The sequence below is a fragment of the Octopus bimaculoides genome, chromosome 6, assembly GCF_046866305.1.
Source record: "Octopus bimaculoides isolate indiv1 chromosome 6, ASM4686630v1, whole genome shotgun sequence".
NCBI lineage: Eukaryota > Metazoa > Mollusca > Cephalopoda > Octopoda > Octopodidae > Octopus > Octopus bimaculoides.
In genome coordinates, this window is record NC_142933.1 from 10,562,578 (window position 1) to 10,577,119 (window position 14,542).

Genomic DNA, 14,542 nt, shown 5'->3' on the forward strand with positions numbered 1-14,542 from the left:
GCTACAGTTTTTCTTGTCTATATGTTTATCAAACGTAATTTATCAGGCACGTTTTTATCTTAAGTTCATGTTCCTACCATCGGAATAGATTAAAGTAAATGTGTGTATATTTCGTACCTCATTTTTTGAGGGAGAGGTCGAAGGCATTTAAGTTAACATATACACCAGTAGCATGAAAGCTATTTAAAGCATTATATTCGGTTATAAGTGTAAAACTTGCATAAAAGCGGTTACAATCAGATCAGCAAAAATTCCTGTTCGTGAAATTGACTTGTAAATGGCTGAGCAGACCATAGATACGCGTGCCCTTAGCGCAATTCTGAAGAAAATTCAGTATGTAATAAGGCTATCCCTTTGAATTACAGGTACGAGTCATTTTTGAAGCTGAATGGATTTGAGCAACGTGAAATAAAGTGTATTTCTCAAGGGCACAACACACTGCCAGGAATCCACCTCTGGACTGTGAACCGAATACGCTGAGTACTAACCACTCGCCTTCGCAGGTTATAAAAGTTATGATTTCGTGAAGGTACTCAGCATCTTAATTTATTCTCAATGTTGATTGAAAAATGTCTACAGATTAAACGTCGCTAGATAATGTCACTAACTATTGTTCTTATATAGTTCTTTGTTTATGTGATTGCGAGGTTTGAGGACATGTTGGACAAAAGTAAATGCTCTTTTCATTTACGTCTAATGTTACAGCGTAGAAGAGAGGTGATGTGCTCAGTTGCGTATAATATTTATTGAAAGAATTTCAGTATATATCTGTGCTTATTTGGGTCGATTTGAGTGTAGGAGCGCATATATGAATACATGTGCATAGCGTGTATGAAAACACAATACGTATCGTTATATGTGTAGCTGTAATGTTGCTGGAATCTGCTTGGTGAGGTAGACATTAATTTGAGAAGTTAAGTAATTATTCTGCATTGATTAACACAATTTCACACTTCATTTCAATTATTATAAAACTGAAAAATTCATGTACTGAAAAGGTCATAGGCTGACAATGAAGGAGTGTTAATAGAATTGTGATATCTTGAAGGCATTAATTTCAAACCTTCATATTAATAACTGGATTGTCTGGTTTGTTTATTGTTTTCTTTTCCGTCGGGTAAACTGACATCTCACTGCTCAAAAAAGTCTTCAAATGTAATTACTTTTGATTTCTCTTGAAAATTAATGAAATTTGGTATCTGTCGAAAAAGGTTCTTCCGCCCGAGGATATTTATGCTGATATAATTGTTATATTTGGGGATGACAATCCACCTTTTTCAACCAACAGTGCAGAAATGGGTAGCTGAAGAGAAGGGAGTGTCTTCATGTTGACACGGGGACTGGACGTTCTGCGACTCCCACCTCCAGCGAAAACATTAACGGTGTTCACCACATAGTCATAGACGACTGGTGATAGACTATAAATTAAATAGGCAAAGCTATTCGCATACACTATGAGAGAATTAGCATATTCTGCACATTGGACTTGGCATCATGAAGGTCGCTGACCGGTGGGTGCAACATATCTGACACCTGATCGAAAGTGCATCAGGCTGATCACATCACTGGATATGGTTTGAGGAAAATCCAGTTGGTTTCTTTAAACGCTTTCAAACCCAGGAGTATACGGATTTCATTACTTTTAACCAGTGTCAAAGAAACAATGCATGTACTGGAAATACTCCCTCCTCACCTGCTCTAAAGAAGGCCAATATCACTTCATCTGCAATGAAGATGAAGATTTCATTTCTTGGAAAGCTAAAGATATTGTGTTTATTTCCTATCTTCAAAAGGACCAGGCCATCGGTTGAGAATACTATGTGAACTTGAGGCAGTCAGGAAAGGCTATCAATACTAAACACCCAGGAAAATTGACAAAAAAGTCTTTTCTTTCATTACGACAGTGTTCAAGCACACAGTCGTCGTTCTCAATGACTGCCGCGTGTGAATCTGGTTTGGAAATGGTTGATCACCCTCCCGTTGATCCTAATTTCGACCCATCTGACTATCATCTCTTACTCAACACGAAAAAATGAAACAACTTGACTGGAAACCCGGATCACAGTGATGATGATACCTTGTCTATTGTTGATGAAATGAAAGCTTATTCATCAATTGGATCGACGTACAACAGCACCGACGGAAAAAGTGTGTTGAACGTAAGAGGAACTATTATGAAAAACAAACTTCAGGTGCTCACATTTCCATCATAGAATCATAGCCTATGAATTTTTCAGCTGAATCTCATACGTATGTTAATTGATGTTACATACACATAAATATAGTTTAAGATGCTCACAAAAGCTAATTCCTTGAAATATACCAGCTAGGTAACTTATAATTCAAGTTAGGCATTGAAATGTGAGAATCGCTTATTCTATTTGCCTTTAGCCCTAGGAATCATATTACCAGTTATTCATTATCCATAGCGTTTAAGTAACCATGATCCCGGTGAACAGGACGCCTATCCGTCAAAGGTTTTAATACCAGCAATATTTGAGGAGAGGCAACCAGTATATTTCATCGACTCCAACATGTGCCTTTTCCTTTAAATTTCGTGCATGAAGGAATGAATGCCGAATTTTAACACGGCGGAATTTAATCTCAGTACGTAAAGATCCAGAAGAAATGCCGCTGAGCATTCTGTCCGAAATGCTAATGATTCTGCTGCCAACTCACCAGAATGGTTAGAGCGCCAGACAAAATGATTTGCGGTATTCAGCTACATTGGGTTACGCACTGAAAACAAACCCTGCTGTGTTGGACATTACCTTTCGTCAATCGAGTTAAATAACCTAAGAATCCGTCGATTACTAGGCTTGATATAACTGTCTGTGAGGTGTGGTACATCAATCTCACAGTTAACGCTAGTAAATGGTCAATAATGATCAGTTTTTGAAACTGGCCTAACGCAATCAAAAGAATGCAAATATAAACCATCGTTGAGTTTTTAAAACTTGTAGTGAAAAGAGGAAACAAAAATTTTCTTTGTCAACTTACAAACTTTTTTTACTAATACTTTCCATTGGGTTTGACTCATACGGCGACACTGTTTCCGAGCACACATAATATCTGTTTTTTCCATCCATTTTTGTCCGAATTTGTGGCATCTACCCTCGATTAAACATCCATTACAATCTAAATAAAAATACATATATTACAATATCTTGTAAGCTCTATTATATAGTGGATAATTTTCTAAGGTAGTTTTATTGTAAACGAGCAGAAGGTAAAGCTGGTTTCTATAATATCCGACTCAGATAATATCCTTTGTTTCCTTCCAAATCACAAATGAAATTCCCATGGATCTTTTACCTCTTGTGTCCCACTTATGCTTTGATAAAACAAATAGTTGTGAGGAATATATTGCCACCGATTTAATAAACAAATACGTTCTTCTATAAATGTGAGGTTGGTTGTAGTATGAAGTGGCAAATCGCATGAAGAACAGCGAAACTCCGGTATTCAGGTTTGGGTATAGGTGTTCTTTCCTTGCTTACAAGCATGAACACTAAAAAACAAAACTAATAATAATAATAATAATAATAATAATAATAATAATAATAATAATAATAATAATAATAATAATAATAATAATAATAATAATGATAATAGTGACCATCGATCATGTTGTCTCCATGTGCAGTTTGCTTGCGCCTACAGAGTATCTCAACAGGCATGATAGAGCTGCACAATATATTCACTGGGTAATTTGCAAAAACCTGGACTTGCCCCATAATAAAAACTGGTGGGAACACAACCCACCCCCAGTACTTGAAAATGATCACATCGCATTCCTCTGGAACTTCACCATTCAAACTAACAGAAAGAGAGATGCAAATAGGCCAGGTATCATATTGAAAGACTTCAGACAAAAATCATGCCTCCTCATTGATATGACTGTCCCAATCGTTATAAACGTATCTGTCAAGACCTACCAAAAACTGAGCAAATATAAAGATCTTGAAATAGAAATTAGCAAAATGTGGAATCTGAAGACGAAAACAATACCTATTGTCATAGGTGCCCTGGGAATGACAGCGAAACGGGCTGATTACTACCTAGCTCAGATACCAGGAAACCCCAAAATGGCTGAAGTTCAAAAGATAGTGCTCATGGGAACTGCCCATATCCTACGTAAAATACTGTCTATGTGATCACAAATTTTAAAACAAACATAATTTTCTTATGGTTTCTTAAACATTCACTAGAACAAAACTGTACAAATCCAAATATATGGTACCCTAGGCATAACACCTACATGAACTTCTAACTTGTCTCTTGAGGTCTCTGGGTGAGACTTGGATCCAACTTGTACAAATGCAAAGCAAAAGTCAAACATAAAATAATAATAATAATAATAATAATAATAATAATAATAATAATAATAATAATAACAATAATAATGTTAATGCGTGCAAACAATATTTAACATAATAGAAAACAAATCCTCAATAGGGAGGAAACTTTCGAAAGATGCTCATTGAAAAACCCTATAAAATCGTGGGTGCTCTGACTTCTGGGGCAGGTGCCGGGCGAAATGCTTAGCGGTATTTCGTCAGCCGCTATTTTCTGAGTTCAAATTCCACCTAGGTCGGCTTTGCCTTTCATCCTTTCGGGGACGATAAAGTAAGCACCTGTTGAGTACTGCTATCGATGTAATTGATTAGTCCTCTCCCCCAAAATTTCAGTCCTTGTGCCAATATATATAGGTTATGAGAGGTAATGGTGTCAAGAAGACGCGAAGGTGTCAGGTAATGCTGAGTAAGTGCTATGGACAGACTATAGTTAAGCTCCAGGTTCAGTGATTATGCGAATGAGGAGTCCAACATAGGCCATACATTAGCATGCATATATATAAAAGAAATTAACATTTAAAAATGTTCTGAAATCTTTAACAACCTTGGATTTTTATCTCATTCTCTTAATTATATATAATAAAAGAAAAAAAAATATGATATAAACACACGCCAGAAAAGGTCACAGAAAACGAGAAAGCAACCATATTCTGGGATATGCCAATACACACAAATGGAGAAATTAAGGCAAATAGACCAGATATAGTTGTCAAATCTCATGAAGAAAAAAAAATGCTTTCTAATCGATGTATCAATACCAGCAGATGACAACGTTTCCCTAAAAGAAATGGAAAAACTTTCAAAATACAAAGACCTGGAAATAGAGGTAACTCGAATGTGGAATCTAAAAACAGAAACAATTCCTATCATAGTAGGTGCCTTAGGTATAATAAAAAATATTCAGACAAATACATAACAAAAACACCAGGACTTACAAATATATATAACACAGAAAATTGCACTACTGGGCACAGCACACATCCTACGCAAAACACTTTCAATACAGTAACCATAAGAGCATCACAGCAAACCACAGCACATACCGAAGGCACACAGAGCTGCGCTCGGTAGTGAAGTGAAAAGCACGTTATAAAAATAAAACTACTGAACAATAATAATAATAATAATAATAATAATAATAATAATAATAATAATAATAATAATAATATAGGAATGATAAAAAAAGGTACTGAAATCAATTTGAAAATGATACCAGGCTTACCATCTCTGCAGGAGGTGCAAACAATCGTGCTAACTGGAACGACTCATGTACTAAGAAGAGCATTATCGCTGTGAAAACAACATCCATTCATGATTTTTTTTTCTTTTTTTTTTTTTAAATACATGTTTTACCTATGAATTTGCGTGTGTAAATTGGGAATGCATACAACGTTTCTCTGCCCTAGGTGTACGGAAAACACTCGGCGAGAAATGGGAAAAAATTTGAAGAAAGAAGAAAAAAAAAACATAATAATAATAATAATGATAGAAACCCCAAAATGGCTGAAGTTCAAAAGATAGTGCTCATGGGAACTGCCCATATCCTACGTAAAATACTGTTTATGTGATCTCAAATCTTAAAACAAACACAATTTTCTTATGGTTTTTTAAACCTTCTCTAGAACAACACTATGTACAAATCCAAATATATGGTACCCTTGGCATAACACCTACATGAACTTCTAACTTGTTGTCTCTTGAGGTCTCTGGGTGAGACTTGGATCCAACTTGTACAAATGCAAAGCAAAAGTCAAACATAAAATAATAATAATAATAATAATAATAATAATAATAATAATAATAATAATAATAATAATAATAATAATAATAATAATAATAATGATAATAATAATATAAGGTAAAATTAATTAATTAATTGATTAATTAATAATTAATAATTTTACCAAGTAGCAAGTACGTTAAAAAAACCTTTTTAGGTGAATTATTCAAAATATTCTATAATTTATGCATAATTATAACCAGGGGTCAGCTAAGTGCCTCACCATGTACTGAATTAGAAATAGACGCTAATGTCTTTACAACTACCATAAAAATCTCTGAGACAATAACACACTTTTTTATGTAGGTAAAAGAAAAAAAAAAATGAATCCACATGATTTCGGTTAACCACAGACCCGGTCCGAATTTAAAATAAATTATATTGTGGTACTCCGGGTTATAAATTTGCGTTAGTTTTTCTTTTTGCCTACGTAAAAAGTGTGTTGTTCTTCCGGAGATTTTTATAGCAGTTGAAAAGACATTAGCGTCTATTTTTAATTCAGTATGTGGCGAAGCACTTAGCTGACCCTTGATTATAATTATGTATATAATTATATATATATATATATATATATATATATATATATATATATATATATATATATATATATATATATATATATATATATATATATATATATATACATACATATATATGTATGTATGTATGTATGTATGTATGCATGTATGTATGTATGTATGTATATATATATCGCAGGCGTGACTGTGTAGTGTAAGAAGCTTGCTTCCCAACCACATGGTTCTAGGTTCAGTCTCACTTCGTGGCACCTTAGGAAAGTGTCATCCGTTATAGCTTCGGGCCAACCAAAGACGTGTGAGTGGATTTGGTAAACAGAAACTAAAAGGAGCCGCTCGTACATATACATATATATGCCGGTGTGTCGATGTCCCCGTAACCTAGCGGTCCGGCAAAAGTGTTAATAATAAAGTAAAGTAAGTACTAGGCTTACAAAGACTAAGCCCTGAGGTACATTTCTTCGACTAAAGCCCTTCAAGTCGGTGTTTCAAAATTGCCGCAGTCAAAATTACTAAACAATTAAAAGCACAAAAGAATATACATACATATATATATATATATATATATATATATATATATATATATATATATATATATATATATATATATATATATTAAAGTAAAATCTAAATAAGTAACAGGATATCAATAAGTGATGCAGTATGACCGTTTCAAGTGGCTCCATTTAATTGAACAATAAAATCATTACATCAATTTAAATGCAGGGCTATCATCAGCTGCACAAATAAATAATTATTTTTTCTCAAATACTTTAACAGAACAAGAAGATGGAAGAAATCCATGTTGTCGCTATTGTAGCCAAGAATAGATTATATATTAGAGTAGTTATTCCTAAAAATATAAGCAGATATTCAGGAAACTGAAGAAGTATCACATCCCATATTGACATTTATATATGTACGAATGCACTCAGATATGTGTGTGTGTGTCTACATGTGTATGTTACTTTGTGCGTGAGTGTAAGTAGACAAGCAGTGGTGTCTGTGTATATTTAGTATAATTATTATAATGCATAGTTGCGTGCGTAAAATGTATGCGAGAATAAATGAAGGTAATTAATTGCTTTACTAGAGCAATTTATCTACGTTGATAGCTTCAGTATAAATGTAAACACATTGATGTTCAGACATAAAATTGATGATGAAGCATCTGACCATCTTTGCGTCTGCCTTGGAATGCACGATAGTCAAAGCCAGCAATCTAGCCGACTCCTTTATAGAAGGTGACAAAGATGGACGTACTCTTGTAATGACAAACAGAATTCTCAAGGAAGAACAGAACAAATTATCTAATCAAATTCTTCCTACTACCATTCCACCTTATTTACCGGATTTCTTCCTTTATATGTCTGGTATTGATATGATTAGTTAGAACCGGGTACTGCTGAATTGTTCGAAGGAGCTTATTGGCAAAGTTGCAATATCAATCGGCCTATCATTTTCTAAGTAGAGATTAATTGATTTTACCAATTACTAGGAAGGAACTCTTGCTCAGTGTACGGGAATATATTAATAGTTGTCGACATTCTTGCAAAATAAGGCAAGATTGGTTATAATTGAAATAGATGAAACAATTGTAAACAAACCATTTATCAAAGTAATTTGCAAACTCCATTCTCCTCCCGGTCCCTCTCTCTATATATACATACATACATACATACATACACACACACACACACACACACACACACACACACACACACACACATATATATATATATATATATATATATATATATATATATATAAGTATATAAGCATATACAAACAAACATACACATATATGTATCTGTATATATATATATATATATATATATATATATATATATAACGTGAGAGAGTTAGGGTTTGGGGGTTCAACCCACTAAGAGATAGTATCTATCCAGTATACTGCTGGAAGGGTAGGCCGAAACACCTGTAAGATTAAACTTCTATTCATCCTCTAATTCCTTATGTACTTTGTACTTCTATATGTAAACCAGGTTGGCAAAATAACATAGTCTGCCATGAACACTTGTGCTTTGGTTCTTTCTTTCTTTTTCTTTCTTTTTTTGTCACTTTTGCTATGAATTAAATTAATGAATTCAACGGGATACACCGTCTGCAAGTAGTTGGGTTCAGCATATTATCCTCCATTTTCTAATTGTTATATATATATATATATATATATATATATATATATATATATATATATATATATATATATATATATATATATATAAATATATATATATATATATGTGTGTGTGTGTGTGTGTGTGTGTGTGTGTGTGTGTGTGTGTGCGTGCGTTTATATATGTAGGTATATTTATACATACATGCAAATACGTATACATATTATGAATTTGTTACAACGGAAATCAAATATCGATGGGTGTAACACAGAAGCACCAAAAGTTTGATTGATTAAATCGATGAAAGAATTGGTTGTCAGGCAATTTACAAAGAATTAATTATTCAGTGTGTTATATCTAATTGGAAACTTACCCCGTTCATTTGCTTCTATAATAGCTGTTAATGCTATCAAAAACAAGAAGCAAAAAGGAAATAGTCGTGTCATAATCATCTGAAAGAATAAATGTAATTGAAAATGATCAAACTAGTAACTGTTTTCTAATTCATAGAATAGGGGAAGGGGGCGATACAAGTAGAAACGTTTGTCTGTATTCTCTGGATATATATATATATATATATATATATATATATATATATATATATATGTGTGTGTGTGTGTGTGTGTGTGTGTGTGTGTGTGTGTGCGTGTGTGTGCGTGTGTTTGTGTGTGTGTGTGTGTCTCTGTGTGTTTGCGCGTGTTTGTGGGTATATAAATGTGTCGCTACTATTAGGCCGATCGACGTCAAATAAGATTTATAGTATGAAAAACTCAGATGTCCCGACTTAAAAGAGACATTAAAATTGCAATGCGGCCACTTTAGTACATTTTGATAGTAAATTCTGAAATAGGTCAGGAAGAGAGAATGCATTCGACATATCTATAGGATAATCTGAATCTGCACAAGTTACAGACTTAGTCGTAAAATGTGTCCTTTTGATAATCCTATCATCGTTTCCGAAAATCAGTGAAGTTCTATATAGGGATGACGCTCTATTTATGAATAAAGTACAACAAAAAAGGCATAAAAAATAATTGTTTAGACTATTTAAGCACTTCGGATTGAACATCACTATGGAAAAATTACTGTAGAATTAACACTCTTGGCGTTGCTTTCAGTCTTTATACTGGGTTGTGTGAACATTTTCATGACCCTAATGATAAAATTACGTATATTAATGCAGTATCCAACCATCTGCCCTCAATAATACGGAGATTAGTTAAGAATATTTCAGTTAGAATATTTAGGATATCTACTACAGAAGATATTTTAAAATCATGTGTACCTTATATAATCTTATTGTCTTTTTTCACTATATTGTTTATTTGTTTATTTTTGTATCTCATCCATCTTATGGATCTTCTTTAACAATGAAGCTACATTCCTTAATTTTCCATTTCTCTATACGAAGAAGACCAAGAAGAAAAAATACAAAAATAATTTGTGTGAAACAGGTTATTTTATCGAGAGACTAGCAGTATAGTCCGGCGCTGCTCGGGATTAAGCTAGGATTATTAAATGATTAAGTGCTTTATTTCAAACCAAAATAAGTAACATCGACATCAGATTTGAGCGATATCCGTTGAAATTGGTTTGGCTGAAAATGGTTTGCTGGCAATTTGATTGGGAAATCCCATAAGGAATCAGTTTATTGGTTATTTTCACTCATTGACTCTTTTTTTAACTGTTGCATTAGAGATCTGTATAGGAGAAGGTTGATCTGAAGGTTTGGATTGGGGATCTGGATTGGAGTAGCTTAGGAAAGCTTACCAACAACCTTAACCAAAAAATAAGTGGCCTGTCCCTTCTAGGTTAACTCTAACACTAACCCTTAACCCTAACTCTGACCCTAAAACCGTAACCCTAACCTTAATCCTAATCCTAACCGTAACACCTTAGTGGAAATCGTGCGGGTGTTAATCTGAAAAATTACCGAACCCTTTTTGTGGTCCGAAAAACGGGGGGTGGGGTGACTGATAAATTGTTACATACGTTTTTGTTTCATAGTTGTGAAATATAAACAAAACTCTTTCGCTCCCAAAGTAGTATATGTGCGTATGTGTGAGAGTGAGAGGGGGGAGAAAGGTGAACGATTTAAAATAAATAAATGATTTAAAATAAATATATTTTAATTGTTATGTGAGAAAGTATATATAATCTTATTATAGAATATAGTGTCTTTCAAAAACATCTTATATTTGAAACTATATCTCATGTTTAAGAAAAAAAATGCATTTTACTCTGTCTTCCTTAGCTACATTTTCTTTCGTAATACGCTTTGTCTCCCTCTTCCACTTGTTCGATCCTTTTTTTTTTTAGACGCTGTGTTGGTGAGAGAATTTCTTTTTCCTTCGCCGCTTTGTCTCCCTCTTCCACTTTTTCATTTTTTTTTTTTAGACGCTTGGCAAACACTCTGTTTTTCCCCTTGTCACAAACACACTATTTCTTTCTTTCTCTCTCTCTTTCTTTCTTTCTCTCTCTTTCTTTCTCTCTCTCTTGCTCTCTCTCTCCTTCACGCGCGTACGCACAGATTTGACTTCGCCATGTCAACAAACTTCAAAATTGGTAAAAGTTTATCGATTTTTACAGCTATACGCGGGTGCCTCTGAGAGAAAAAGTTGACAAAAACACAGATAGGGTCATGAACTATGTCCTCCTAAAATTGGAGCGACATGCGTGCTAATTTGTGGACGTACATAACCCACATCACGTACACACACACACAAACATCTTGTGTTTTATAGATATTGATAGCTTGAAATCACCTGAGGAGAAACATCTACACCAATGGATATACCTAAACCAGTTGTACACTACAGTTTTATATTTAAGAGATGAGGAATTATGTACATTGTTTACATTATTTACATTTGACGGATGTTTTTCCTCATTTTGTTTGCCCGTAGATGTAGAGAAAAAGCCCACGGGCATATGGCGTAGTGGTTAAGAGTGCGGGCTACTAACCCCAAGATTTCGAGTTCGATTTCAGGTAGTGACCTTTATACTACTACTACTACTACTAATACTACTATAGTATTTGTTAACAGATACTATATTCTTTTGCCTGATTTTTAGTATAAAAAATATATATAAATACATACATACATACATACACACACACGCACACACACACACACACACACACACACACACACACACACACACACACACACACACATATATATATATATATATATATATATATATATATATATATATATATATATATATATATATATATGCCTCTTCTGTATTTAATCATCTGATTTCTTTCTCTGAAGAGGGGGCTGGTTTCTCACAAAGATACAAAGCTCCATCGTTGGCATTTAGATAACGAAAACATTATTACATTTTTAACCTGAGAAAAGTCTTGTATAGTTTTTAAGTAGAGAGACAAGTCCATAAATAATACACAGAGACAAGCACACACACACACACAATCCACACACACGTTCATACATATAGACACACTCAACTCGCACACACAAGGAGACAGAAGCACACAAACAGACACACACACGACACATACACACAAACACACAAACATGCACATACAAACACATGAATATGCAGAATACATACATAAGTACACACACGGATACTTGCATATATGCATACAGGTTCATACATACATACATGCATGCATAGATATATGCATACAGACTCATACATACATACATGGAGACATATATATATATACATACATACGTACATACATAATACTTACATGCATACGTACATACATGCATACATATGTGCATACACAAGCATGCATGCACGCTGACACACAAATGTATGTACACAAACAAACAATAGAACCACACAGCTTCTATAACGACTAAGTCAACATCCATTGAAAAGGTTGTAAAATGAACTAAAATTTTGGAAGAAAAAATATAAGTAATAAATGAGTGGAAATCGAACCAGTGAGTGTGTTAGATAATAGGGCATTAAGAGAATATAACTCTCCGCAGACACAACATAAATATTGAATAACCATTTATAACAAAAAATGAAAGAATAAAGCCTGTTTTAAAAGATTATCTAAGCTATAATTCAAAATAGTAATGGAAATACTTCTTACGAATTTCTTGTGAAAAGAAAATATCGTTAAAGGTTCACTTACATATTTCAAAAGGAGAAAGCACCAAAGAAACTTGAAAGAATGACGAATACAAAAACGTTGCGTATTTATATCTAATGTAACATCGCCAGTATTAGTAAACAGTTGGTGACAATATATCTCAGTTTTTATTATTCCATAATTTAATGGGATAATAACGACATGCTATAAAGTACCAGCTGTGGAGTAAAGGATCCTTTTATGGCTTGTAGAGAAGTGGAAAGAATGGTTTCTACCTCTGCACTGGAATTACATAATTAGTTACTTACATGATTAGTCGCATTATGCCTTAATCACATATGTTTATCAGTGTATTAAATGCTTCTTTCTCTCACATTTTGCTTCAACCTTTCTTGTTTTTTTATAAATGACTAAAAGACGTACGCTATTTTTTCTCTTCTAAAAACAGTTTTTCCACCATCTACACACCATAATGGATAATATCACTGATAGATACTTACATAGATAAATAGATAGAAAGACAGACAGACAGAAAGACAGACAGACAGACAGACAGACAGATAGATAGATAGATAGATAGATAGATAGATAGATAGATAGATAGATAGATATAAATATACATATATATAGGATGCGTCAGTTTTTTTGACAACACATCTTTCAAGAACTAATTTTTTTCATAAATAAATCCTGCTTGAGGACATACAGTACAAATCGTATGTAATGTGGAGGGATACAAGAAAATTGTATGTAATGTGGAGGGGTACAAGAGAATTGTTGGATCCGTGCAAAGTGCTTGCTAAACTAGTTAAAACTACAAAGGCCTCAAAAGTTTTCGTTTTTCACCGATGAGAAAAACTTCGATCAGATCCAAACGGTAAACCGAAGGAAGATAGATATTTATGCAGAGGCCTAAATGAAGTTCCAACTGTCATTCATCCTAAGTTCCCAGCAACTGCGATGGTTTTAGGAGTCCTCAGCAACGACGGAGAAGACAATCTTTCCTCGATGTTTTCTTTTTTTCACAGGGCTTACGAGTTATCTACACAGAGGTCTTGAAGAATATTGGGAGGCCCTGGATAGACAGAGTATGCAACAAAAAGTGTACGTGCACCAACAACATTATTTACCGTCTCTTGAGGCAATGACAAACCATGCGTGGATGCGTACCAATTTCCACGATCGTGTTATCCTAGGCACATGACCTAGCTCACCAGGCTTCAAATCTACTTACCTATTACATATGAGTCGTGGTCGAGAGAGAGAGGACGATCAACAACCCCAAATCACATGCAATCTCTCAAGACCGACATAACGAAAATTATGTCCAACATCGAGAACGATTTGCGCATGTCAAGCACCCAACCCCATTGATGCTACCGGCGTAATCATTGCATATGTATGATGAAATGTTCCAATTTCTTTAAGAGTCTCTTCAAGCAAACTGTTCCTTGGATTTGTGAATATGTTCATTTTTAAGAAAGCGTGCATGTTTTTGATGTGTATGTCACTTTCTGACGCAAGAGTGTATACCTCTTTATTGTTTGTTTATTTGTTGTTTGTTTGTACGTTTGTGCATATGTCAGACACATGTGTGACATACGGGGTAGCGTGAACGAGTTCGGTTCAGAATTCCTCAAATGTAAAAT

General features: G+C 34.0%; 1 protein-coding gene and 1 long non-coding RNA gene across 4 annotated transcripts in view; one reads left to right on the plus strand and one right to left on the minus strand.

Annotated features, from left to right (window-relative positions):
• Positions 1 to 607, plus strand: part of LOC106872071 (uncharacterized) — a 19,978-nt gene extending 19,371 nt beyond the window's left edge. Inside the window, exon 3 of the long non-coding RNA XR_016242162.1 lies at positions 366 to 607. This is a non-coding gene — a long non-coding RNA (uncharacterized LOC106872071). The remainder of the gene's footprint in view (positions 1 to 365) is intronic.
• Positions 1 to 13,048, minus strand: part of LOC106872077 (uncharacterized) — a 24,937-nt gene extending 11,889 nt beyond the window's left edge. The window contains exons 1-3 of one of the 3 annotated variants that reach the window (XR_008264474.2): positions 12,936 to 13,048; positions 9,183 to 9,261; positions 3,001 to 3,138 (exon numbers count right to left, since the gene is read on the minus strand). Coding sequence is in view for 2 of the 3 variants with exons in the window: in XM_089353420.1 (XP_089209546.1) it covers positions 3,001 to 3,138; positions 9,183 to 9,261 (217 nt within the window). In the remaining variant the exon portion in view is untranslated. Of the gene's footprint in view, positions 1 to 3,000; positions 3,139 to 9,182; positions 9,262 to 10,094; positions 10,211 to 12,935 lie in introns of those variants that run through there. The other 2 variants (XM_089353420.1, XM_089353421.1) reach the window with 2 other exon arrangements.
• Positions 13,049 to 14,542: the final 1,494 nt, after the last annotated feature.